This window comes from Tyto alba, unplaced genomic scaffold (genome assembly GCF_018691265.1).
Source record: "Tyto alba isolate M040663 unplaced genomic scaffold, T.alba_DEE_v4.0 Super-Scaffold_14, whole genome shotgun sequence".
NCBI classification, from domain to species: Eukaryota; Metazoa; Chordata; class Aves; order Strigiformes; family Tytonidae; genus Tyto; species Tyto alba.
The window spans coordinates 10117199-10144489 of record NW_024881276.1 but is presented as its reverse complement, the minus strand read 5'-3'; the positions used below and the strand labels follow the sequence as shown (position 1 = coordinate 10144489).

General features: G+C 37.4%; 1 protein-coding gene across 2 annotated transcripts; it reads right to left on the bottom strand.

Moving 5' to 3' along the window:
- Positions 1–271: 271 nt before the first annotated feature.
- On the bottom strand, positions 272–27291 carry PRPS2 (phosphoribosyl pyrophosphate synthetase 2). Of its 2 annotated transcripts, XM_032986954.2 has the most exons (8): positions 27105–27291; positions 17067–17250; positions 14637–14657; positions 11100–11198; positions 9892–10016; positions 7273–7446; positions 3016–3175; positions 272–2096 (listed from the first exon to the last, which is right to left on the bottom strand). In XM_032986954.2, the coding sequence occupies exons 1-8, from the start codon at positions 27224–27226 to the stop codon at positions 2004–2006; spliced, it is 978 nt and encodes a 325-aa protein (XP_032842845.2). In that variant the 5' UTR covers positions 27227–27291; the 3' UTR covers positions 272–2003. The 2 variants fall into 2 exon arrangements, with proteins under 2 accessions (XP_032842845.2, XP_032842846.2); XM_032986955.2 differs by lacking the exon at positions 14637–14657 and having other exon boundaries at positions 27105–27289.

The following is a 27291-nucleotide window of genomic DNA, read 5'->3' as shown; positions in this document are numbered from 1 at the left end:
CATAAAGTGTTAACTCAAACTCACAACAAAATTTAAACATTGTGTCCTTTCTGTCAGGCCATAAAAAGAAGGAGAAAGATGGTCTTATTATAGAGATGTGTACCAGGCTGGTATGATTAACAGTTCATCCTTATGTCCAGGACAGCTGGAACATGATTTATGAGCAAGGTTTGCATGAGAATCAACATCTACATCCTTGCGTATTTGACCTGTGCAGGGCATGATCTTAAAAAAAAAAAAGTGTGTCAAAATAATAAAACCACAAGCAATGTCTGGGCAGAAGCAATTTTCAAGATTTATTTATAATACTTGTGCACAGTAAAGGCAAACAATCCAGAATTTTGTTTGCAACAAAGATCTGATCTACAAAACCACTGAATTGATATGTGCATTAGAAGTATTGTATAACTTTTATGTAGTAGTATAGTCTAGACTGCATAATTATGTGGCCACAGACTTGGGTTGAACAACTTAACTGTTAAGTAATATTTTCAAGACAATAGGTTAAATAATCTTACTTCAAAAAAATTTCTTTGCCAAATAATGTAAATTCATTTCCATTGTATTATATTGTTTTTAAAAAATTCAACTGTAATGAGAAATTCCTGAGACCTAGCGGCTGAACTGAATTCTCATCACAATATCTTACATACTCTATTTCTGTATTCATTGCTCAAAGCAGTACAGGTGAAATTGTTTTACTCATTTTCATATAGGAAAAGGAAACCTAGAGAAGAACTAGAATGTTAATGGAAAAAATTATAAAGACAAAATACATTAATTCTCAGAGAAACCAAAATAATTCTCTTTCTGAAGACTGTCTATAATGGAATGGAAAATCCATTTTATAATACAGCATTTTACCATTATAAATATATCCCAGAATAAGAAAGGTAGGATGAAATAAGGCTATTTTTTTTATGCAGCTCCACAGTAAAGAAGCATCTCTAAAGCACGGTAAATGCTTTTGTAATTAACAAGTGCAATTTCAGGTAGGAAACCATGATGTAGGTGCAGGAACACTATCTTACTACACACAAACTCTTTCTTTCTAGAAGGAAGATAGAGAACATTCCATAGAAGGATTCAAAGACCTAAAATTACAGTACTAGATTTGTTTTTTTTTTCTCCCAGAATCCATTATTGACTGTATTACCAGTACTTAACCATAAGCCTTCTCAGCATAAGAGGCAAAACTGTTTTCATAATTATTTTTTTTTTCTAATGTTAAATTACTTGAGACTAGTTAGTCTATCATAGTTCATTGGCTGCACAGTAAAGCACAAGAAAACTGCTATGAAATGATTCATACGATCACAATGAAGGAACGTAAAAAACTATGGGGAAAAAAATTAAACCAAGCTGCTCATTATTAAAGGTTGGTTCTTACTATTGAAACACATGAAATGAATCACAGGTACACTGAAACATTAATCTTGTAACTGAAGACTGACTGCACAGAATAGATGTTAAGCAAACTATTTAATGTAATGGGATTTTTACAGAAGAAAACAGCAGACACCTTGTGGAAAAAAAGAATACAAAGTTTATGAAACAGTTAATAGTATGGATGTGTCAAAAGTTCCTCAAAATAACAAAACAAAACCCAACAGCTGCTTGCCTGACAGATGAATAGATACAAGATACCAAAGCCTGCAGCATTTAGCTTAACACAGAAAGTGATCTTACACATACATCCCATGAAGTTCTATAGAGAAAAACAGATCCAAAGCAGCAGTTTAGCAGAAAGTGAAGCAGGCACATAAAAGTGAACGTACACAACCCTCAAAACTTCCAGACTCTCAAGGGAATTCATGAAGTTTCTGCAAGACAGATTCATTGCCCATTTACAAAGAACTAATGGTAATTACAAGACAAATAAAATAATTAAACATACAATCTCTGGAATTGTACAATGATACTAATTTCTTATGGTTGAAATGCATTGTTAAAAATAACAGTGCTAGATGAAGGACCTTTGCAACATGCGATGTAATCTGCAGTTACAAGGGGACATGGCTGAACAGGTAAGACACAGATTCACCATTGTGTGTTCTTCGAATTGCCTCAGCCAGGATCATAGAAATGTCAATAAACTGAAAGAAAAAAAAAAAATCAAGATGATAAATTTTATGAGATGACAAGAACAAACTATACCACTTATATAAACAAACATCATTTACCATTGTGCGCTCTCACCTAAGAATTAAAATAACATTAAATCATTAAGTAGTTAATATATATATATAAGAACTGCATTAATACAAAAGTACAAACTCAAAAACTGAGTAAAAAAAGCACTGAATAAAATTGCTGAGACATACTGCTGAAGACTTCCAGCACAAGGCATGTTGTCAAAAAGAAACTATTCTAGCCATCAGATGGCAGTGTCCACTTGCCACACATAGTTAAAGGGAAGTATATCATTTAAGTGCTCGCCTTGTTTCAATAAATACCAAATAAAACTTAAGCTTTTTAGAAATACAATGGTGCAATGAAGAAAATCTTTTATGCTTTCCTCCACTCTGTACTAAGGAAAATCTCCAAGAGAGACACATGACTTCCCAGAACAACCTCATGTAAAAAGCTACTGACATAAGTCAGCTTTGTATTTTCAGTTTGGTTTTTGAAAAGAAACATGTCATTTCTATTTTGATCATTTTCATGAGTGTATTTTCAAAAAAAAAGTAATCTAATGTTTCTGTGGCATCCACAATAACATAAGATCCTACATACAAATATTGTATGATTAATATTGATTAAAAACAAAAACCCCCACCCAGCCAATTTTACATTTCCCACTCTCAAATCAGGCATACTCAATCCATATATTTTGCAGTACTTCATTGTACTGTCTGAATCGCCTTAAAACAGTTCTTTGGCATGTTTTAGCCAGATGTTCTGCAAACAATGTATTTTAGGATATTATTTTCCTCTCAAGGCACAAATTAGAGCATCAGTGAACAGTAAAACACAAATACAGAGTTTAAACAGATGACAAACACATCACCATACCTGAATTTTTGGGCAGTGTTTCATTTTTTCTTCTTGGGGAATTGTATTAGTTACCACAACGGCCTCAAACGATGCATTATTAATCCGAGAAATAGCAGGACCAGAAAAGATGCCATGAGTAAGAATAGCATAAACTTTAGTAGCTCCAGCAGATACTAACCTGTAGAAAAAGGAAAAGTATGCTGTGATGCATGTCTACATACACGGCTACAGATGAAGCCAGATACAAATCTCTAAAATATATTTTACACACAAATTCTTCCTGGAAGATACAGGAAGAGACAAATATCTACAAAATAATTCAGAGAATTTTAAAATGTTCAGGTTATATGGAAGTCTCACAAAAAAATAATAAATAACTGCTAATTAATTAAAAATTTCTTATCAGTAGCAGTAATACTAATCTAAAATGCTGCAGTCCTGACCATATCAGCAAAACATACAACTGAATTCCAGTATAAGTTTTCTATCTTAATCAGTCAAAAATGAAATAGGTTGGATTGGATTGCAGTATTCACAACTCTTTTGCACCTCCATTATTGTCCTCCTTTATTTTCATTTGAAATTCAAACAGTTCTGCTGCTTGGAAAGAGTTGCTGATGAAGAAGAAATGTTAATGATTAAAAGCCTAGCTTACTGCAAGGTTGTGGGAAGACATGCTGTCCATCCAAGCACACAGAGAAGTGATGCAGCACAGGAGGAAAAAAAAAAAAGTATAAATCAAAGAACTAGAACACTTTGTGAATGAGTCAGAATCTCTTAATTCAGTTTTGACTGGCTTCTCTGCCTCCAGATGCTCAGCTATGTCCTAGCAGCTTTTCTAGTCTTACAGAGGCCCTGAAGAATGGATTTTATCAGATCATAGCATAAGCACAGTAAGATAGGAAGATAAAACACACAGAAAGATCTCATTTTGAATGACTCAGAATCAAAGTTTTCTGGTCATTCTCAGCATTACATTTAATACCTGCAACCTATAAGGAAGATGCACTATAACAGGGTGAGTGTGCACCAAGGGTATATACTTAGGTTTGTACTTAAACAAGTTGATCTGCTATATCTGAAAATATATTTCTTAGTTCATCTGCTTGATATGCATCTAGGTTGATGAGAGAGGCCTAGATGAGATAGAGGCCTAGAAAGTATTCTGGTGGGCAAGTCTAAGCACAAGGTACTTCTCACCTAGATTTGGCATAAATGAAAAACACTACTTCATGCCAAGAATATGATATAAGGCAACATCACTCAAACAAAAGCATCTTTCTTAGTGAACGTTTCAAATACATTGAAAGTTTCTGATAGTTTTAGAATTTGCTCTATAGAAATCTACTGAACATAAAGAAGTGCTTCTTTCATAACATGAAAAAAATAAAGGCCTCCTTTTTGACAGCAATTAACTTCCTTTATGTGCAGAAGTATAAAAGAAAAAAACACAAACATTGGCTAGGCAATTTGTGATTTTGATCTGCAAACAGCACAGCCTAAAAGTGCGCTTTGGGATCAAGATGCAGATTAGTATGCAGATAGCACCAACTGCACTTCTCTTTCTAAAATTCCATCAAATTTCCAACAAGGTGAAAAGAAGAAACACAAGACTATATGAATCCATTTACCACAAGTTTTTGACAACCTTTTTATCTAGTTGCAAACAGCAAGCCTGCAACGAAAGCCTGTGAACTCACAAGATGATCTTTACCTCAAACCACTAACAGTAATGTCCAGCTCACTTAAGCTTCACCTTGTTGCTCTGAGTTTCCCATAGCATTCTCCTGGGAAAACTGGCTGCTCATGGCTTGGACAGGTGTTCTCTTCACTAGGTAAAAAACTGGCTGGATGGCTGATCCCAAGTTGTTGTGGTGAATGGAGTTAAACCCAGTTGGCAGCCAGTCACAGGTGGAGTTTCCCAGGGCTCAGTATTGGGGCCAGTTCTGTTTAAGATATTTATCAACAATTTGGATGACAGGATCAAGTGCACCCTCAGTAAGTTTGCAGTTGACAGTGCCAAGTTGGGAAGGAGTGTTGATCTGCTTGAGGGTAGGAAGGCTCTACAGAGGGATCTGGACAGGCTGGACAAGTGGGCCAAGGTCAATTGGTTGAGGTTCAACAAGGCTCAGTGCCAGGTCCTGCACTTGAGTCACAACAATCTCACTCAACACTGCAGGCTTGAGGAAGAGTGTCTGGAAAGCTGCCAGGTGGAAAAGGACCCACGGGTGTTGGTCAACAGCTGGCTGAGTATGAGCCAGCAGTGTGCCAAGGTGGCCAACAGCATCCTGGCTTGCATCAGAAGCAGCGTGGCCAGCAGGACTAGGGAAGCGATCATCCTCCTGTACTTGGCACTGGTGAGGCTGCACCTCAAATATCACGTTCAGTTTGGGCCCCTCACTATAAAACAGACATCGAGGTGCTGCAACATGTCTAAAGAAGGGCAACGAAGCTGGTGAAGGGTCTAGAACACGATTTGTATGAGAAGCGGCTGAGGGAACTGGGGGTGTTTAGCCAGGAGAACAGAAGGTTGAGACACATTATTGCTCTCCACAGCTATCTGAAATGAGGTTGCAGCAAGGTGGTTGTCAATCTCTTCTTCCAAGTAAGAAGTGATAGGATGAGAAGAAATGGCCTCAAGTTGTACCATGGGATGTTTAGATTGGATATTGTGAAAAGTTTCTTCACCAGAAGGGTTGTCAAGCATTGGAACAGGCTGTCCAGGGAAGTGGTTGAGTTACTATCCCTGAAGGTGTTTAAAAGACATGTAGATGGTGGCTTTTAGGGATATGGCTTAGTGGAAGACTTGGCAGTTGTAGGTTAAGGGGTAGACTTTGATCTTTAAGGTCCTTTCCAACCTAAATGATTCTGTGATTCAGAGTCAGGCAGAAAATACCACACAGCCCCGTTTTGGATGCAAGACTATCTGATACTCTCATAGTGCCTACAAATATATTCGACAGTAATATAAATTCAAAATACTTTCAATTAAGACATACTAGCTTTAGAAAGGATTACATTCAAGAGTAACAATGCTACAGTAAATTTTCAGCAACATCAATTTAAAACATTCCTGTGTCTTGCTCCTCAGTAGTTCCTTCTCAGTGAACTACTTACAGTCATATTAGGTGGGCTTTACTAGAAACAGTATCAAGATCTTTGAATGGAAGATTTAAAACCTCAGGACTCTGCTCAAGTTTAGACTGCAGCCCTTGACTTCCCAAACTAAAGCTGGTACCACATGTTTGGATATGAGTGAACAGACAGGAGCATTTCAGTCTATTCTTGCTCAACTGTAATACTTCACATTTGTTCTTCATAAATTTCAGTCCATTTCTTCAATTGGTCAAGATTATTTTGAAGCTAGGGTGACTGCCATACATATTGTGAAGCTACAGAATGAACAAGAATCATTTCAGGAATCAGCAATTTTTTTTTTTAAAGGCTACAGATATTAAAGTTTAGTGCAGACAATCATGCCAACTTCTGTGGAAAAAACCCTACTACTACACTGAAATGTACCAGCATAAAGACAGCTGGAAATCCCTAAAGTAATCCTTTCTACTTATCACTGCTAGGGCCTCAGTTAAGATAGTGGGTCTCCATTCACAGACTCCACTTCAAGAAGTGGACCAACTGGAAAGAATCCAGAGGGCACCAACAACAGAGCAGAAGTCTAGAAACCATGCAGAAAGACTGAAGAAACTGAAATTACTTATTCTAGAGGGCAATGAGAACACTGTTCAACTAACTTGCAGACATAAGACAGGAAAACTTATTCTCACCTCCCTGGATGAAAAGGACAAGCAGTTTTAATCTGAAGATGAACAGTGAAGATTAATATTAAACAAGCATTGAACATTGCAGAGGAAATACTTTCCAATGTTGAATCTAGTAAAGCTTTGTGAAAGATTGCCTAAGGAGAGTGGAAAGGCTCCATGATGATGTTTAAGAAGAGAATGATTTTGTCATTTGTGCTTTTCAACTGAAAAATGAACTAGATGGCCTGAGTTCCTTCCAAGTTATATGACTCTTTATTTATACTGTCCTGCTTCTAACTAGAGATAATACATTTCTGTAAATATTTTCTCAATTCCATTTTCTAAAGAACACAGCTTGATCACAGGACTGACCTAAAGACTCAAGGATCAGAGTGGCTTCACGCTACAGATGTCAGGTTGGGTTATAAGCATGCAGGACACAGCAACTGTGTTCATCTGCTATCTGCAAGTTACTGTACAGCAAGAGAGTGGGCCAGTTCATAATAATACTTACTTGTCTGCTGCATGACATATTGTGCCACATGTGTCAGCCATGTCATCAACAAGAATTGCTACTCTGTCTTTCACATCACCAACCAAGACCATTCTGTCCACTTCATTTGCCTTCTTTCTTTCCTTATGAATGAGAGCAAATTCCACATTCAGTCTGTCAGCAATTGAAGTAACCCTAAGTTACAGGAAGAAATACACCACATTTAGAGAACTTTTTTTAATAAGAGCCATACATCTGTATGTGTTGTAAAACATTGGGTTTTCTCCCTGGCTTTAAAATTACCACAGCACAAACTTTTGCAACTAATGAGACGGGTTAGAAACAATCTTAATTCACTGCTAATAAATACTTAAGCTACAGTTCAGAAAACAATTTTTTAATTAAATTGACTTTGGTTATCTCGTCATTAAGTGCCTAGCTTTGAAAACATTTCAGCTATTCACAATCTTTTAAGCTGCTGCAATACCTAGTCACACTAGATAATTTAAGGTAGAGGTAGCTTCAATTCTAAGCCTAGAGCAGCATGCACTTTAACAACCTAACTGAAAATACTGTTGCAGGAATGTGAAACCAAACCAAGAGGAAAAACCAAACAAGTTAGAGATTATTAATTCTTTCAGCAGTACTTGACTAGTAATCAAGTAGCTTACTTTATTAGTAATTCCCTTAGCAGTACAGCTGCTTGACAAAGATCTTTTGAAATTATTTAGGGTGACCTCTGGGGACCAGACAAACCTCCAATAACAAACATAATTTGTTACAGACTTCAGATTGCCTTTTTCAGCTTTTTCAATATACCAGAGCTGGTAGGTATAAAGATACAGGAATAAACAATACTATGCTTTTTCTATGCTGGTGCAACCTTGTAGCCTGTCTTTTTAGAACGTTGTTAACAAGGTTATTAACATGCACAGTTAGAGAATACAGTTTTGTTTCTTTACCACTGAAGTATTAAGGAGTTGTTAGTTACTGTATTTGAACAACTGGGTGATAAACAAAAACCCCAAAAGTTTTGTCATTTTTTGTGACCAGTAGTGTAACTTCATAGCAAATCTCAATATCTCCAAGGCAATAAGATATCAATAGAATTTGCAATGCCTTACTTCAGTCACAAAATCTAATAGGCTGGAAAAAACCAAGCAAATACTAAGAAACAAAAAAAGAATTCAGATATTTTAAATGAGTGCAAGAACACTTTTTTTAAAAATTTCTTCAATGCTTACATATTTGATTTAAGACAAACTTTCTTCATATTCTATTAATTCTTCATTAACTCAAGTATTATTTTGAGGATCTAGATGCTTTAAATGGAAAGGCCATTTTCTTTACATGACATTACTGAAGGTGAAAGAGAAGCTGTGAATTTACTGAAAGCAACATCCTCTCCTACTTCATCAGCAACTACTTGGTTGCATTACAACAGAAAGGTACCGAAGACAGACTATGTTAAATACAATGAGAGTGGTCCTCAAAAAATAAACTCTTATGATCAACAAATATTTGGTAGTGGGAAAATTACTTAGAATTTGAGTCAGAAGATAGAAAAGATGTATTTTGTTTAAAAAAACTCCACTAAAAACAGTTGAGAAAACAACAGCATCCAGATAGGAATAACCAAATTGAATTGTCTGAATCATCTAAACTTTAGAATGCTTTCTATGGTCCATATTCTTCACATCTTTAACTTGACTAATCTAAACAGGAACAATTATGGAGTTCTAACCAGTCTTATTTCCCTGTTCTATTAATAGAACATGAACACTCACAGACCCAAGCACTCCAATTAAAACAGAATTATGACAGCCTTTCACATTTTTTCCCCATACGCCATTCCAAACATTTAAATAACTATGGGCTTACAGGATTCCTACTTCATTTGTCCTTGTACCCACTTCTGTAGCAGCAGCATGACCAATAAAACTCGAGAATAAGCATTTGGCCTCAACAGCATGCTTTATCACCTCACCAGCCAGTATGCTTCTGAACTTTTGCATTAGTTTATACTTAATAGATATGAAATAAGAGATAGTCTGCTAAATGAGTAAATTCACATGCTGCAAATGAAGACAGACACCAGTGAATTAACTCTTCTATTTTTACCTTTTGACATTCAAAACAAAACCTCACTCCTTTTCTAGTATTGACAGCACATAACTCCGTGTCTAGGTTTACAGCTGAAATGCAATAATTTAAAGAAAAAAAAAATCATGACTCAACCAAACTCTTACCTAAATGCCAGCAGGTACAGTGGGGATAGGCCATATGCTCTGACAGAGAAGGAAAACTTAGGCAATTCCAGAGTGAAGCAGGAAGAAGTGCAGCAACTGGACTAAAGAAGCAAGCAGCAGGAAAAATTTCTTCCCTCCCATGGAGGGATTCAGCTAATCAGGCCATATCCAGGGAGAAAGAAAAAGATTTTCTTTAGAGTATAGAAAGCTCCTTGATGTTTTCAAGCATGAACAACATTGGAAGAACTAGTTGTTCTGTTTTTACCATGCAGATGGATTCAGTCATGTATCCTGTATCTTGCTCAATTCTTAGAGGAGAAAAGTAGACTAGACAAACTAGCTCATTAACCACTAACTGTATGGAAAACAAAGTTTTCAGCTTGTATAGTACCTTTTTGCACCACCTGCATCAGGTGAGACTATGATACAGTTTCTCCACTCCAAAATGTTTTCTTTAATCCACTGCAGCACTGCAGGTTCTGCATACAGGTTATCTACCGGAATGTCAAAGAAACCCTAGTCCGAAAGAGAAAAAGATTTTCATGAATGTATGTTTATGTTTTACCTGGAACAAAAACACAGGGAAAGAATCAAGCCTTTGCTTTTCATGTATGTTAGAACTTTAATTACTATTTAACAATGGCCTAATTCTGCCCTGTGATATAACTATCAAATGCAGCAGAAGTTAGACAAATATCAAGGTCTCAAAATCTCACCCAAGAGTAGTGAAATAAAGAACAGCTGTTCTCAAATGATATGGAAATCAGAAAAGATCATCTTCAGGCACCCAAGTAAATTCATGCTTGTGAAAAGCTCTCAAAAATCCAGTGAGTAATACTCAACTTCCATAAATTTTAACTGCTTGACATGAACAGTAGTATTTCAATATGGGGAAGATTCAAGTTAGCATTACTTGAGCAGAAATGGAATCTTTCTTTTTGTGCAAGTTGTACCAACAAGAAATCTATGCTAGACCACAAATGAGAGTGCTTTTAATTTGTATGACAGCCATCTATCATAACAGGAAATTCTGACTAAGCAGAATACCAGAACTGGAAGAGAAGGTATTTTCTAGAAAAAACAAGGTATCTTGAAAAGAGGTACACATGAGAATGACAAACGATGTCTGCTCTGTGTCTGAGGAAAAAGTTTTCTCATTTGCTGGATTCAGCATGAAGCCAACTAAGGGTTGCCAGCCTCCATTCCCACTTCTCTTAAGAGAATATTTTCCCCTCAGCTGTAACAAAGGAACTATCTAGGGCAATACTATAATCTCTGACCAGGCCAAGATTAAGAGAATTTGCCCCAAACCAGTACATTTTATCTTCTGGGAACTCCTACACTAAGCTTGGCAAATCCCACTGAAGACTCCAACGTACAAGTATTCAAAGTGACTGCAGAACATAAAATCAAGGCTGGTCTCATTCAAAAAGGAATTTAATTAGAAACAGGTAGTGAGACTTTCTCTGAACCCTCACAATTATACTTCTGAACATAGCCTTTCAAAACAATGAGGGAAAAAACCCCAAGAATTAATATTAGCCTTTCACATTGATTCAGTAGAGTCCCTAGCCACAGTTAGTAAGAACTGACAGTTACCTGGATCTGAGAAGCATGCAGGTCCATGGTGATGATGTGGTCAGCCCCTGCAACTGACAGCATGTTGGCAACAAGTTTTGCAGAGATTGGAGCACGACTCTGAGGAATAAAGCACAATTTTTAAAAGATTTTGACTAGATGCATGGAGTCAGAGAATCAGCTTCTTTTGATTTTTTTTTTTTTTCCTTTAGAATATTTGGAATCTAGATGGGAAGAGCTCCAGAACTTTAGCCAAATTAGCCTGCCAATTGCTAATCTTGCTACTAGGGTTTTGAAACTCAGCAAAACATTTAGGAATATCTAAATCAGCTTGCACAGTCTGCCTAATAATGCTTTGTAATAATTAGACTACCAAGCAGATAAAATAAGGGATATAATTTTTCAATTCTTTTATTTAAAACTTTCAGTTAGATTTTCTATAGCAGAAAGACAATCTCCATTTCTCTAAGTCACTATGCTACATTAACATTCGACTTAAGCAATCATCCCATTATAAGAAACATCACCAAAAATGAAGACTGAAGGCACAGAGAACCCAACTTTTGAAAACACTGCTTTATAACAAAGTATCGAGCATTTCTTCATGATACAGTAAAGCTTTTAACAGGTCCATGTTAGTAGGGGTTTTCTACCCTGACCTATTTATATATTCTTTTTTGCCAATTCAGGCTTAATTATTGGATGCAATTAGGAGTCTAGAATTCCCAAAAGGGACAGGAGGGATAAAAAAACCACAGCTTTGAGAAGTGGAAAGAACAAAAGAAAAGCAAAAAGCTAATTAGCAAAGTTAATACCAATGTCAAGAACTTTAAAAGTGATGACGACGCAGAACAAAAAAGATGGAAAATCATCACTGTTGGGTACCTCACTTTGAGCAACTGCAAAGTTTTTTCAGATTCTTTTTAAACTCTGAAAAAAGCTATGTCACCCTAGACAGCTTTCTCTAACAAATACTAAACAAAACCTTCTGTCTTCTTCCTGTCAATCTTTAAGGCTAATGGCTGGCAATAACATTAGCGTGAAGGCAGAACTGCAATTCAGAGGTTCCATCTCACTGACAGACTCTGGGTTTTGCTGGCACAGTATTCTCCTACTATACCTCTATCAGCCAGCCTCATTTAGCCTCCTAAGAACCCCTTTTCCATCCATCCCACACACACAATTAGAGTATTTCTGCTTTCCTTCCACTGATGCTCAAGGGTATAACCTAAAATAAGCTGAACCACTGCTAATTTAACCTGGATGCTTCCCTGTCTGTGTCACATCAAGGAGCTAGTATTTTCCCCAAAACTTTTGCTAATTTAGGTGGAAACGGTATTTATCTGTTTTAACCTGCAGATTGATGACATACTTCCAGAAAATAAACAGATATTGCAGTCTTTCTTATGGCTGGATCAAGTTTATTACCATAATTACAGAAATTCTTAATTTTGAAACCATTCCTTCTGGGTTTTGTGTTTCACAGAGCATCACCACCATTTGATATTGGTAAGATAGAAAATATATGCAACATCTAGCACTTGCCTACATCTCTGCAACTGAGATGTATATAGCTTCCATGAGAGTTTGTTATTAGCACTGATGATTTTCCAGTTACTGAGGACTATGTTGCTCCTCATTTAAGTTCAGTTCTGTAAGGTTCAAGTCAGCCTAAGCTTTCTGGTTACTTCTATTACTAGTAGTAAACTTTTGGTTCATGCCATTCTAATTCCTGATCACTTCAGCTCATTTTAGCAGTACAAACTAACATCCTTAAGCTGGGCTTCAGAATGTTCTGAAATCTGACAACACCTAATAAAACAAAGATTTAGTTTCTACTCTTTTGACTCTACCACAATGTTCTCCTATCAACTCTTTACAAAGATCTTGTTTGATGCCACAGCTAAACTGGACTAACAAGCCATGCTGAAACCAGAAGCTTTCTCCCCTGGACCCACAACAGCCAGATGAAGCAGCTCAAATGGAAGAGAAGGGAAAAGATGGTAAACCAGGACTATCCCTCTCTGGTAGAAACAAGCAACTAGTTCAGGCTAGCTGCTAAAGGCAAATTACATTCTTCCCAGAAAATAGTTTGCCATTTCCACTCCATCTGGCATACTAAATTTTTCTTTCACTTTTTTCCATTTCTGTTCAATGTGTATACCACTTAACTTGTCTCATGTAACAATATCATGAGTATCACCATCACCAAAAAAAAAAACCAGAAAAAACACAAAACAAAACCAAAAATACTTTCCTGCATCAAATACTAACGTATACGTTACCAGTTGGTACTTCTTTCAGCTGCTGGCCTTGCAGACTGCCTTCCCAGAAGGAAGAACTTGAAGATTTTACCACTAGGTAACTTGTTTTAGCAGACATGCACACATCACAGATTGCCTACGTGTTGGTGGACAGAGGGTCTTGGAAGGAAAGATAGCCAGACACCAATACCTGTTTCTTAAGAATGGGCTAACAGGAGATTAAGACAAACGAAGTTTGCAGCTAGCTGACAGTTTCCTTTACACAAAATTGTGCATTAAAAGAAAACATACATAACATGTTCAAAAGGATTTAGGTTTTGATTGCTTGCATAGAAAGTAAGTTTTGTGCTACAATACGATCCAAATTGAAGATTATTTTAAAATCAAAGGAAGTATATTCATGGGAACCTCAGATAACCTGGCCTCATTATTCAGAAACTTGGATGACAAAGGTTGATCAGAACTCAAGGTTTTCTTTATCTTGGGGTTTGTAAGCTTTGCTTCTGATCAAAGAGGCAAGAACAAAGATTCATAGTATTCATTGTTCCATTTGTTGACACAATTTGAGATTAATTTCAGAATTATTAGTGTGAAACACAACATTACATTATGTACAGAAACTAAATTGTAAAAAATCACCCAGTTTAGTTCCTAAACTAATCCCCCACTTACGTACACTAAGTTATATGATTTCTTCCTTTATGATGCATTATAAATTTTTTCACAATACTTAAAATTCCCAGGGGCAAGGGGAATCCACAAAGCTAATATAAAAAACCTCACAAGAGTAACTATGCAAAGGACACATAGCTGAAAGTAAAAGTTGTCCATCGAGATTAAAGCTCTGTTGTCTTTAAGCATCTTATTATATTATCTTGCTCAAAATGCATCACATGCATATTGAACAAAAAAAAAATCCAAGAAAACACAAGGATTTATAACTGGAACTTTCACTTCCAAGAAAGCCAGTTGTGAAGTGCATGGATATTGAATGTTCGCTAATGTATTACTTAATTTTATCATTTCAAAAGTGAGACGTGCTTTCAAGCTTCAGAAACTGACAGCCATTATCATGAATGTCCAGATAAATTTTGAACTGGAAACTAGGAGTTTTCTAGCAGAAAATTGGTCCACAGGATTACTGTCATGGCCTAGGTGAAACACAACTGAAATCAAGAAGTGAAACTGAAAATGCTCCCAGTTATACATAATGTAACCTAGTAGGTTTCACCCCTTAAGGCCATATTAATGGAAATGCGTAGCGTTAGATTAAAAAAAAAAAAAGGATACCTACCCAACGCTCCACGGACCCCTTCTACAAATCAAAAAAACAAAGTTACATGAGCTGTAGAATACCAAACTCACCTGTCACTCTACTTCTAACTTCTCAAAGGCATCTCTGCAGCATCCGACAAATGTGTATGGCCAAAGCACAGATACACCTGAGCTAATTTTAAATTAGCTAGCTTGTGTATCAGAAGTATTCTAGTTTGTGACAACGCTTAATTGTATTTAAACTGATTTACCAACTTTTCTACAATTCTCAGCAAGCCTTTTTTTTAACCTCTGTTTCTCATTAAAAGCTAGTCCAGGTTTAATGCTAAAATTTTCAGAGTCGATTATACAGGCCTTGTTCAGAACGTGTTTTTACTTCAAGGCCCTTTCCTTAAATAAATCAAGAGCACTTCCATTGTTCTCAGTGATAACTGCAACTGAGGCATGAAGAATACAGCGTTATTTCAAGCAGCAAGGCCTCCATCTATTTAGTTCTTTATGGATTAAAGTCAACAACTTCAATTCAAACCAGAAAACAGCATCCAACTAGTGAAGATTATACTGGTTCAGTTCATAGTCAAGCAAACTACAGCAGTATCTTTCAGAGAGAAAAATCTGTGTATAATAGGAAGAAAATGGCTGGCATTTTACTGACACTTCAGTCAGCACACAAAGATTGTGCACTCAACATGGGTCAAAGACCAAGTGATGTGATGCAATCCAACATCAGGAGGAAAGATCTCCCTGTCAATAAGCTGCCCAATGTTGACAGCTATATTATAGCTTATTTTGCAACATGGAGGTCAACTACCAAGGTTAATTTCCAAAGACAGCAAACATTTTCTCAATTGCAAAACAGAGGCTAAAAAAAAGGAAAAAAAAATGGCTTGCCTAGAATTGCAGAACTCAGTGACATCCAGAGAACACTCTGGAACAATGCTCAAAGTCTCTGTTAAGCAAAATCACTTTCCTAGGCTATCCATCTTCAGATGGCATTTCCAAAAGACCTGGGTGGCATGCTGGGCCACCACACTGTGGATCTTAAGTGCCTCTTGAAAGTCTTCCACATGGATTTTGAGTACCTTTGACAAGTCATAATCTAGATGTGTGGAAAACTTGGGACATACTCATCCTTCTCCCATACCAAGAACTTACAGGGTGGTCCAGCAGAACCTTCCAATATAAATTTGGAAATCAAAACATAGTGAGATGCTTTCCTTCCCTTTCAACAAAATGTTTACCACCTCTCTTTCAAGCTATTTTGATAAAAAGTATTTCAGCTTTCCTGATTGAGGCAGAGAATTATTCAACACAAAACAGCAAAAACAAAGTTCCAAAAGATGTAGGCAAAGAATAGGGAGCTACTATCTAACTCCTGAATTCAATTTTTGGAAGTATAACAAGTGGATCTTGATATTAGCATGGTGTTAGAGAGCTTGCACCTAACTAGAAAGTAACTCTTCTGTAGTTCTTAAACATCACAGACTGAGCATTACATATTTTGCTGTATCTGCTATTATTTTTAGCTTCTGCATTACTTCTCAGTCCTGTTATGTTTTATATAAAAGAATGTAAAGAACAGAAGGCTTTCACCACGGCTTGCTTGATGCCAAAAGTGAAAGGGACGGGGCAGTCCATTTATGGGAAGAATTGGAGAGGAGCAATTTTCCAAAAAGACAACCACTGCAATCCAATCTTATAAACCAAATTAATTTATGCTTGTTAGTTCTTTTCAAGTAAATTTAGGTAACAATAACATCCATGTAACATATTATGAGTACTTTTGTATCTATAGTAAAGACAGGAAAGCTTAGTTCTGTGCTTTTTAATCTCAAATTCAACTGCCACAGAGTTTGTTACTGTGTTATCAACCTGGATGAACTGGTATGTTCATCACTTATGGCAGAAAATGGCACTAAGATCAGAAGAGTATTTATGGAGTTTCCACAAAATTATTTGTCTGCATCAGTAAAAATTAATATTACAGATATAAAAACTCCTTTCATCTGCCTTGCAGAATAAAATAATGGTTTTATTAATTACTGTTATGCATTGCAGATTTAATCAGTTCCTCCCATTTGGCTCTCTGTTTAATCATATAGGGTAAAACCCAACTATATGAAGAAGGGGAAAAAAAAAGGCAGCTAGAAAAAGCAGGAAAAACAGTCCCATAAGGTGAGGTTTGCTAACAGAGTACTCTGCAATATACCACACACATAGGATGTGCCTACTTTTTCAAGCTGAATGTGTGTCAATTATCAAAACACAAGCAAAAAATAATTGTTTCACTTCATTCACCCATAGATGATATAATGGAATGTTTTACTAAAAAAGGATGCAAAAAAGCAAATCCTTCAAATCACTTAAGTGTTTAGAAAAGTATGTTTTCTCTCCAAAAATGTCAAGTGAACAAACTGAAAAAAGTCTTCCAATATTAGTTCTTACCTACCTTGTCTTTCTTATCTTGCCTGGCATATGGAAAACACGGAATTACAGCAGTCACTCTGGAGGATGATGCAATCTTGCAAGCATTGATCATGATGAGCAGTTCCATCAAGTTGTCATTTATTTCTCCACAGCCACTCTGGATGATATATACATCTTCTCCTCTCACACTTTCCCCAATCTCTACACTGAAAGAGCAAGACATGACCATTTAAACACTTGAATTACTGGAAAAGCATTATTAAAGAACAGAAAAAAAACAAGTTTTAATAAGCCTTCATAGGTTTATACCCATTTAGGTAAGATGATATTTTTTTCAGCAATTTTGTTAACGGTCCCCTTGATAAAAAAAAAAAAAAAAAAATCTATAAGTCAGTCTAAAATTTGCTTCAGCCTAAATATGGTCTTTTTAAGGTCAGCACCAACCAACATATAATTATGGCTATAATACTGATGCAGGTCACATTGTTATTCAGTTTGATAATGATTTTCTTTTTAGTTCGTATATTGGGATATGTCAAGGACACAGAATAAGATGACAATTTAAATGTACGTAAGTACAGAAACAACAGATCCAAATTTAGAGCATTTAATATAACCTGCACCAAAATATCTCCTTAAAAATGGTAATTATTTTTCTGTGATAATTAAGATGTTAGTAAATTTGAGAAACTACTGCATTTTAGAAGAGAGAAGACTCAAACCAAATCCCCAACAGAAGACTGGTTAAAATTTACACTATGATGTCCAAGTGTTTTCTTAAAAAGATAAAATCTTAGATAAAAGCTAAGATGGCTGCTCACCAACAGCTCGCCATAACTCAACAACTGTCACGTTATGTTAGTTTTATTTGCTCCAACTGTGCTTACATACATGATAGTATCTGTATTATTTTATTCTTTCACAGATTTCAAGGTGAATTCTGGCACTGATCACACCACAGATTTCAAAAACTAAAGGGAGTTTACAAATAAACAGAAAAATTAAAACAAATCAGTAGAGCATGGATTCTTCTTCCATTCTAGAACCAAGCAAGAGAAATCTACTGTTAACCACACTAACTTTTTGCACCTGTTACTCCAAAACTTACACATAAAACCAGCAGACTAACCTTCATTTCTTCCCTGAATTCATACACAACATAAAACATACATACATACTTTCTAAATAATGAGGTGATTGGATGTTTCAAACCCATGCTCTACTAAGTTAGTCTTAATTATTCAATGCTAAAATATCTTAGGCCCTTATTTAAAAGGTTGCATCATTACCAACACACAAATAAGCAAAAGCTTCTAGCTAGAAACCATCCAAATGGCCCAGATGTGAGTAATTTCTCTGATGGGTACCTTCAACACTGAGGCTCATTCTAGTCAAACACAGTCTGAACAACTTAAATTTATCAGCTTCCAGGGTGCTGTGCAAGACCCATTAGCTTTCTGCAGCTATAAAACACAGAAAGGAATTTACTGCTTAAAAACATCTTAATGATATGCAAACATTTGATTTATTACCATCAAGATAGTCGAGTCCATGCTTTCAGCTCTCCTATTCAACTCCTTTGCAGTCCCAAACAAGCTCTAAAAAGATCCTGTCCTAATTTTTCTCCTTAACTGAATACATTTTTTGCCCAAGGATGCTACTAGCAGGATTTCTTAAGGCCAAAAGAGAGCAAAACATCTAGTAAACACAAGGATCTCAGAAGGACTGAGTTGGCCAAGGACAGTGTCAACTGCAGATATGTCAGTGTTCATCCTGGAAACCTTTTGGAGGCTTTCATCATGGCACCAAGACACAGTTTTTGGGTCATAAAACTGTTACTTTCCTGTCCAAGTTTCTCTGAACAGCCCTATTTTGTTGATCAAAAAACTGTCTTGATCAAAATATTTTCTTAGCTTGTTTTCCTTTTTGGAGATGAAAAAGTTTTAGTCAACATACATTCAGCAAAACACTAAGTATATTCCATAATTGTAAGAGCCAGTCAGGCTTAATCAGAAGCCCTACTAAAAACAGTTCTGGTGTTGGAATATCAGAGTTCTACTTCCCAGAGCAACAAACAAAAGCAATAAATAAATAAATCAAGACGACTGTCATTGCTTCTGAACATACAAATCCAGCTCTGAGTAAACTATCTACCCTTTCGCTTATGGACACAGCAGTCAGTTATAGATTCACAGTTATTATGAGGACTCTGAAAAATCATAATTGTCACTTGACTCAGCACTTACATAGACCTGATTAAGAACAAGTGTCACATACCACACCTTTGGAATAGGTCTAAAGACAACCACATGCAAAAGCTCTATGGCACCTCTTTCAACCCAAGGCTGTGAAGTTACACTCCAGTTCTGGAAATTAACCTAGGAGCCATTACAAAGGAGAAGAAAGTAGGAAAAAAACCTAAGAAAGCATCATCAATTTTCAGGGCGGAATGTTATTTGAGCTACAAAGGAAGGCAAAAAAAAGATTTTACTACCTAGGAAAAAAAAAAAAGTGTAACCACTAGTTTCACAGACACATTATGCAACAGGGAAAAGCTTTGCCAAATGAAAAAAATACATGATTCATTATATACACAAAGAATACTGAATTACCACATTCTGAGTTGTTTCGCTCCTTTAAAGCGCAGTAATTTCTATACACACCTCTAAGAAATAACAGGTTTCAGAAGGTCAGGGAATATACTTTGGGATAAATATAGATTTGGTTAATACAAGGGACCTGAAGTAATGCTTCTTCCATCACCATTAACTGCTATCTTTTCAATTACCTTAGTCTATCAATAACTTTTTCATCTTGAAAACAACTTAGAAAGTGAAAATGCTACTTTCTCTCTCTTAGTGCAATTGAAAAATTTTTGGTTATGTTTTTCGGACCATAATGACATACTTATTTGGCACACAGAAGCATCAATGTAAGTGTATATGTATATAGAAATGCCTTTTCTAGTGGACACAGAAGTTATGTACAGACTAAAATAAACTAAACTAAAGCTTAAATTAATACTTGCATAGCACTCAGGAGTAACCCAGCTAAATGTGCCAGAGATTAGCATAACATAATTATTGCACAAAGATCTTCTGCCAATCAACTGCAGTCAGCTGTGCAACAGACCAGTACCTCTTATTGTCTGCCTCTGCAAAGACTGATATTGAGAAGCATTGTGTAGACTCAACCAACAGATACACAGGCGCTTATTTTACCTTCATTAAGTAGCAGAATAAAAGATAACCAGTCACTGTGTTGCAAGTATTCCATCAGACATTGCCTGTACTAACCACACTGGGTTATTTTGGGTGTGTGTTTTTTTTTTTTTGTTTTGTTTTTTTTTTTTTTTTTTTTGTTTGTTTGTTTGTTTTTTGTTTTTGGGTTTTTTTTTTTGTTTTTTTGTTTTTTTTTTTTTTTTGTGGTGATTTGTTTTTCTGGGGGAAGAGAGGATGGGGAAGTGGTGTGGTATGGCAGTTTGGGGTTTTTTGTTTCTTTGGGGCTTGTTTGTTTTTTTTCTTGTGTGCATGTTTTGTTTCCTTTTTTTTCTTCTACACATTTAGCTATAAACAGACAAACTATAAGAGACTATAAACTATAGTATCAGATATCTGAAGTATCATACTTCAAATATGTATTCAAGACCACTAAGCTAACAGCAGTCAAACTTTGTGAGTTACCTTATCAACATTGTTACTAAATCCCAGGTAGACCCTCTATATCATGACCTAATTAACTGTTAGGGGGTTATTTAAACAATTTCACATAGAGAGAACACAGAGGAAGGACACAAGAACAAGCTCTTGCCTCAAGATTACCGGCTCTGTTTGTTTTATGCAATTTAATCAAATTCAGCTATTTGGTAACAGTTTAAATAAACTTCTCATTCAAGAAGAGTCAACAGAACCTGTACATTAAAAACCCTGACACCACATAATTGTGTTTTAAAGTAAAAACTGAAGAAATTAATAGCCCACAAAAGTAACCTTGGGCAAGTTGTTTGGAATCTACAAGCACAAGGCTCTAGCTGGGATACACATAAAACAGGACATGATGAAAGATAAATTTGAGTGTTGGTATTTGCCTTCAACTTGCAAAGGCTGATTTGAAAGTTCAATTTAAGTAGAAAGGTGGATAGGATATTTACCATGAATTAAGGATAAGGCTCAAAAAACAACCTACATTACAAACATATTTCAATGGCTGAAGCATCCAGCAGGCAAAACTCAAAATCAGGAGTAACAGCAGGCTGAACTGAGAAAGATTTATAGTATACTTGCAACAGAACTTATAGCATTGGGAGTTTTAAATTTGTACATACTAACAAAAAAAAAAATAGTTGTGGGGAAGGAGGGGAATAAGAATGCAGAGCTAGACTAAAGTGGCAAATAATGTAAATTCATAACTAGGATCCTGTTCAAATCATGCAACTAAAAGGGCACTATGAACCTTTTTAAGTAATTACAAGAGACTAAGTTTCTAGCCATGCTTACAAGTTGTAAGATTTCTCCAGCAATTTAGAAGTCAATAAAGTAGATGTATACTTCAGGCACTTTTGATAACAAGAGAAGAGGCCAAAATTTAAGGTCTAAAGTCCTCATACAGTGTGCAAAAAGAATCAATATCCCAGAAGTGATCAAAAAAATCCACATGCTGAATTTGCAATTCATTGAAACCCAGCCAATGGAAAGCACTAAGCAGAGGGGTGTGTTTGACCTCTTACCTTTGAGAGTACGTTTTGCAGAGTAAAGTCTTTTAATGGAAGACCTCCAACTTATTGGGCAAGTATTTCGTCTGCCATGATGTTATAGAACAAAGTAGGTAAAAGCAAAGCCCAAAGCAACAAACAAACAAGAAAACCACCAGAGTTGGTTTTAAACCTATATGTATCCCATATCTCCTGGCACCCATGGTCTCCTCTCAACACCAGGCTCTTCCACTTTAATTAATAGCTCCAAGACCAACCACCAACTAGATCTTCATTGACAACTGCCCCAACCTAAGGGTGGGCACTGGCATGGTAAACACCACAAGACGGGAAGTATCTTCTTACCATATGCTCTGGCACACTGCCTGCCGCCGCAAGAGGAAAACACCTTCACTTGAGCAGCTCTGAGTTGAGCCATGTGCAGTCCAAAAGGAACTCTCAGAAGTTTGGAAACAAAGGTCTAACAAGCCTGAGCATGTGCAGAGTCTTCAAAGGCTGAGTACCAAACTCTGCAGCTAAGGACACGTGAGATCGTCAGCCATTATTCAGACAGGTAGTTTTTTGGTTTTAAACTTAAAACATTTAGCATCTACTTAAAGACAAAAAGTACATTGTATACAGCAAGATCAATAAAGTAGAAGTCTCAAACCAAAACCTTTGACGCATTTTTGGGCCTTTTTTGATTCAGAGCCATGAACAATGTGATAAATGGCCATATTTGCTGCATCTTCAATTTCCTATATAAACAAAACACGTACAACGTGCAGTTCAGAAGCAATTTTTATCTTATTCAACCAAGCTGGTAAAAGCCTCCCCTTGCTCACAACAGTGTAAACGAGCAGGGAGTGAGAGAGACAGACATCTCTGCTGCCACAGGCAGAGCACAACCCTGGTTGCAAATCATTCACCCAGCAGCTGGGCTGTATGAAGAGACACTTCACATCCCAGTATGTCCCTAATCTCTACTGCCTTCAACTAATTTAACATCAGTTTATGACCTGAGCTTGCTTACTCCACAATTAGGTGCCTGCAAGCACCTTAACCATCTACCTAGTGAGGGTGATACAGCTCATGGCCCCCACAGCAGCTGAACCCAACGGAACTGGGGTAGAGGGGATGTAGCAAGGTCACATCTCATCTAAGATAACTGCAGTAGGAGAGTTGGAGGATGCTGAAGGGGAGATGAGGGGAAATGTTAAAGCCCAGCACTAAATTGTGCATCTCAGATATACAGCTTAGATATAAAAGTTTCCAGGTTTGTTCCTGCTTTTTTCAGTTATTTACTTCCTAGAACAAACTCTCTTCATTACCTGACTTTGTGCAAAGTAGACTCAAATCCATCCTTGTAAGAATTCTCCAAGAAAACATCAGCTATTTCTTCCTACCTTCCAAGATTAAATTTCAGTTCAAGATACCAGTTTTACTTATTTACTTACAAACACATGGTCCTCATATCAACAACACAGCTTTTACCATACATCAGACAATGTTTCTTGGTAGTCAACCTCTATTTTCCTCTGCAAAAGCTAAACAGCATACACTTAAGTCAATGTTACTGAAACAAGCCAGCTTCAGCAGCTAAATAAGGCTGCAGGTAGGCAGCCCCCAAATTCCCATGTGTCAGGCAGGACTTCAATTTCCTTCATGGATCTGTTAAGAGCTACAAGACGACTCACTTCAGCCAATGAATCTGGCAGGAATAAGGAAGGAAGAACACAGGGGTGGGTGGAAGCACCAACTTCTTCCGCTGGGAGAGATGTGTGCAAGTGGATGCCATCTATGTCACCAGTTTCTCCATTCTGAGTATTTCAAGGACAGAGTTAAAATAAGTAATCTTTAGAGAAGCAAACATAATTAAATATATTTTCTTGTAATATATGTTAAGATGTACATTCAACAGTATTTTTTTTAGCAGCTGACTTGCCAAAAATACCTGCACTGGGATTTAATAGTGGATCAACTATAATTAAATGCCATCTTGGTGTATTGAGAGACAATTTTGCAAAAAAACTTCAGCATGTTTAGTATCTGTGTACTTCTGTTACATGTCTGACAGTTACATGATGATCAGGCTACAACAGCCATGTCTGTTTAAGGACTTCCATTTCTTTATTTTTTCTCTAACCTGCCAAACTCTGCTGATGAAGTTGCTTGTGGGGTTTGAAGAAGATAAACTGACTGAGCCCTCACTGCAGCCCTAATATTTTGCCAGATAAGTGAGAAGGTGGTGTCACCCAAACTCCTACTGTAGCTGGCACTTGATTGACATGCAAGCTTTGAATACTAAACAGTTATCTTCCACAACCAGATATTATAGAAGAGCTCTCTCGCTGCTTTAGTTAGGGTCGCTTGACCTTGGCAGTCAGACAAAAGCATCTCCATACAGTTTAGATGAAAGGAAGAAAAAAAAAAATGGGGTGGTGGTCCAGTCTATCAGCAATTTTCCTCACTTCCTCTAGCACAGACATTACATTTTCAGTTACAGACCTGCAAGAATACTAAATACCTAAATTAGAAGAGAACTGAGATATTGTTAGACATCCTAGTCTCAGTCTAAATTAAAAAGTGAAGCCTTTCCCATTTTAAATGTGCTGAAGTTGGGAACATATATGCCCATTTAGCCACAGTGCTTGTCAGTGGCGGTCCCATCCCTGGCTAAGCAGAGGTTATGCAGCTTTAGTTCCTCAAACCTACTTACATCTGCTAAGGATTGGGGATGAGACCTAAAGCCTGTTTGAGCTGAAATATTATGCAAAATATTTAATATTTCTTCCCTCCACTATGTTTTGCAAGCCAGACTAACTGCAGTTCTCAAGGAAAGGGTTTCCAGATAGGACCCTTTGACAACAATTTAAGCCTGGGGCTGCACACATTTATCAATTTACACATAATTTACAGTTAAAAGAATGAAGCAAACAGCAAAACAGTTTTTAACAAAAGGTGAATCTTCTCTGCAACTTGCTAACTTAACAGATCTGACAAAAGAAGAGTTTGTTGACCCACAGGCCCAGGCTTATCTGTTTGCACAGTGGTTTGCCCCAGTGCCATTGGGAAAGTTTAAGGTTGAGTATTGTAACTATCAGGTTCTAGTATTCTGCAATACTGCAAATGTAGTTTGTAATGCCAATATACTTGTTTATAAATTTAAAAACTCAACAAAAAAAAAAAAAAAAGACTGTGCTGGTTTATCTTTATAGAGGAAGAAATACATTTTTTCTTACATACACACACACAAAGAAACTTTGCTATACAGTCATACTGAAAATCCATATGCCTCAGGAAAGGACCACTGCAGCATAAATATCAACTTTAGCTATAGTTTAATTTCAAATACATTGTTGAGGAATTCTACTATTGTTCTTATTATTGCTGTTTTTGAGAACATCGGTCTACAAAACCGGAAGGTGAACATCCTGAAATAAGTTGCTAAGCATACTGAAAAGATTATCCACTTACAACATTATATAGTGGGTACACCTGTACTTGCTCAAGGGGAAACAAGAGTTTCATTTTAGAATCTCAAAAGTATGAAGTCGTAACGAAACAAAACAAAACCAAACACATAAGGATTAAAGTGCCAAGGTATTTGAAATTCAGGAAAAAAGAAAGAAAAAGACAGTATCAGCCTTGCAGTGTTGCAACAGAAGCAACCAGAAATAATGTTTAAGATTAGATACATTCCTCGTGTCTATAGCACACTACATCCCTAACTTAACTAAGGAAATAAACTGACACTACTAGTTTATCCAAACCACTGACATGCTGCAGTCACCAGTACTTACTTGTTTAATGGCAGAGGCCAATATTGCACACCTGGAAAAACAGGTGGAATGATAGACTATAGATTATTGTATCCTGAAGCCTAGAATTTAATTAACTTACCTCATAAAATAAATATGCAAACTTTGGAGATAAAGTTCTACCTTGGATGAAATCTAAATCAATTAATCCCTGCTTAAAACATAGAAAAGAGCAGAAGTAAAGATATGTGTCTTTGGAAAACAAACATTAAAAAATTAGATGTAAGTTAGCAAGAAAGTCATGCAACAAAATACACAAATTACGTTTTATCATGCAGAAAAGAGATCAAAGAGCAATAAAATGAGTATGGGGCTGGAAAGACTTGAGAGAAGATTTAAATCTTCATTTAATCAGGGATGAATAGAAGAATTAGAGTGTGCAAACACGAGGTTGCATAAACACCAATGGAAGAGGGTTTATAGTAATGCCAGTGAGCATAACTAGAGCAAGAGCAATTAAACTGAGAATGCAAAAATGTAGACAGAATAGAAGGGCAAGCTTTGTGAGAGCAATTTTAGAATACACCATGTTAATCTTTCAAAGGAAGCAATGAAAACACGCTTGTTCAGGAGATTCAGAACAAGAACAGACAAAAATAAACATACAATAACCTCAGAGACTAGCCAGCTACTTCCAGTCAGGAACTTGTGTTATCAGAAGCAGCTGGCAGCTGAGTCTAATACACCTTTACAGAAAAGCAGCTGCACAGCCTTAGCAGCTCATGGGATGAGCACAGAGCTGTCACCTCAATTTAAAATTTTTCACTAAAAATAAATAAATAAAATAGGTGGACCAGGAAGCTAAGATGACAAACTAGTAAAGAGAGACAATATTGGTAGAAAAGGCACTGGCAAGCATTTTCTCAGAGGGTCAAGGTAAGCAAGCTGTCCCCACGATTTGATGCAGGATTTTTTGAACCATTATCTGGGTCACTTTCCACATTTGTCTGGCCAGGAACCTAACACACCAGCATTTTCAGTAGGAAACCAAGGCCATGGTAACGACCGTATTACCCTCATGCAGTGCCAATCGTCTCAGAATAAGGAGAGGGGCCATAAAGGGGCTGTAACTGGTCCGCCACACGCACAGCTGGGAACTGATGCAAAGACAAGACCATGCACAAGGCATTCTGAAGCGCAGTTTGACCCGGGCTCTTTTTCAAGCATCTAATCCCTCATCACCACCTTGTTCTTCTACGCCTCACATACGGACCCGCTCACAAGGCCGCGCGACACAGGGTAAATCACCACAGCAAGGTGATTGATCGAGCTGACCAACCCCTGGATTAGCTCTCTGCGAGCGGTGGGATGATGCCGGCGCTGCCGGCGGCAACCAGCACCCTCAGCCCGCAGGGGGGACGCGCTTCGCCCGGCCGGGGGCCGAGGGAGGCGCCGGCGGGAGGGCTCCCGGGCTGGCTCAGCCCAAGCGAGCGCTCCGCAAGGCCCCTTCTGCCGGCGGCGGGCGGGGGGCTGGCCGGGAACGGGACGGGGCGGGGGGTGGAGGGGAAAGAGCGCAGCAGCCCGCCCCGCCCCGCCCTTCCCCACGCACCTGGTCTCCTGGTTGCTGAACTTCTTGGTGACCACCTTGCCCAGCTCCAGCCCCAGGCGGTCCGCCACCCGCTGGGACAGGTCGTGGTGGGAGCTGCCGCTGAACAGCACGATGTTCGGCATGGCGGGGGTGGGGGGGGGGGCGCGGGTAGGAACAGCGCGGGGTTGGGGAGGGGAGGGGGGCGGGG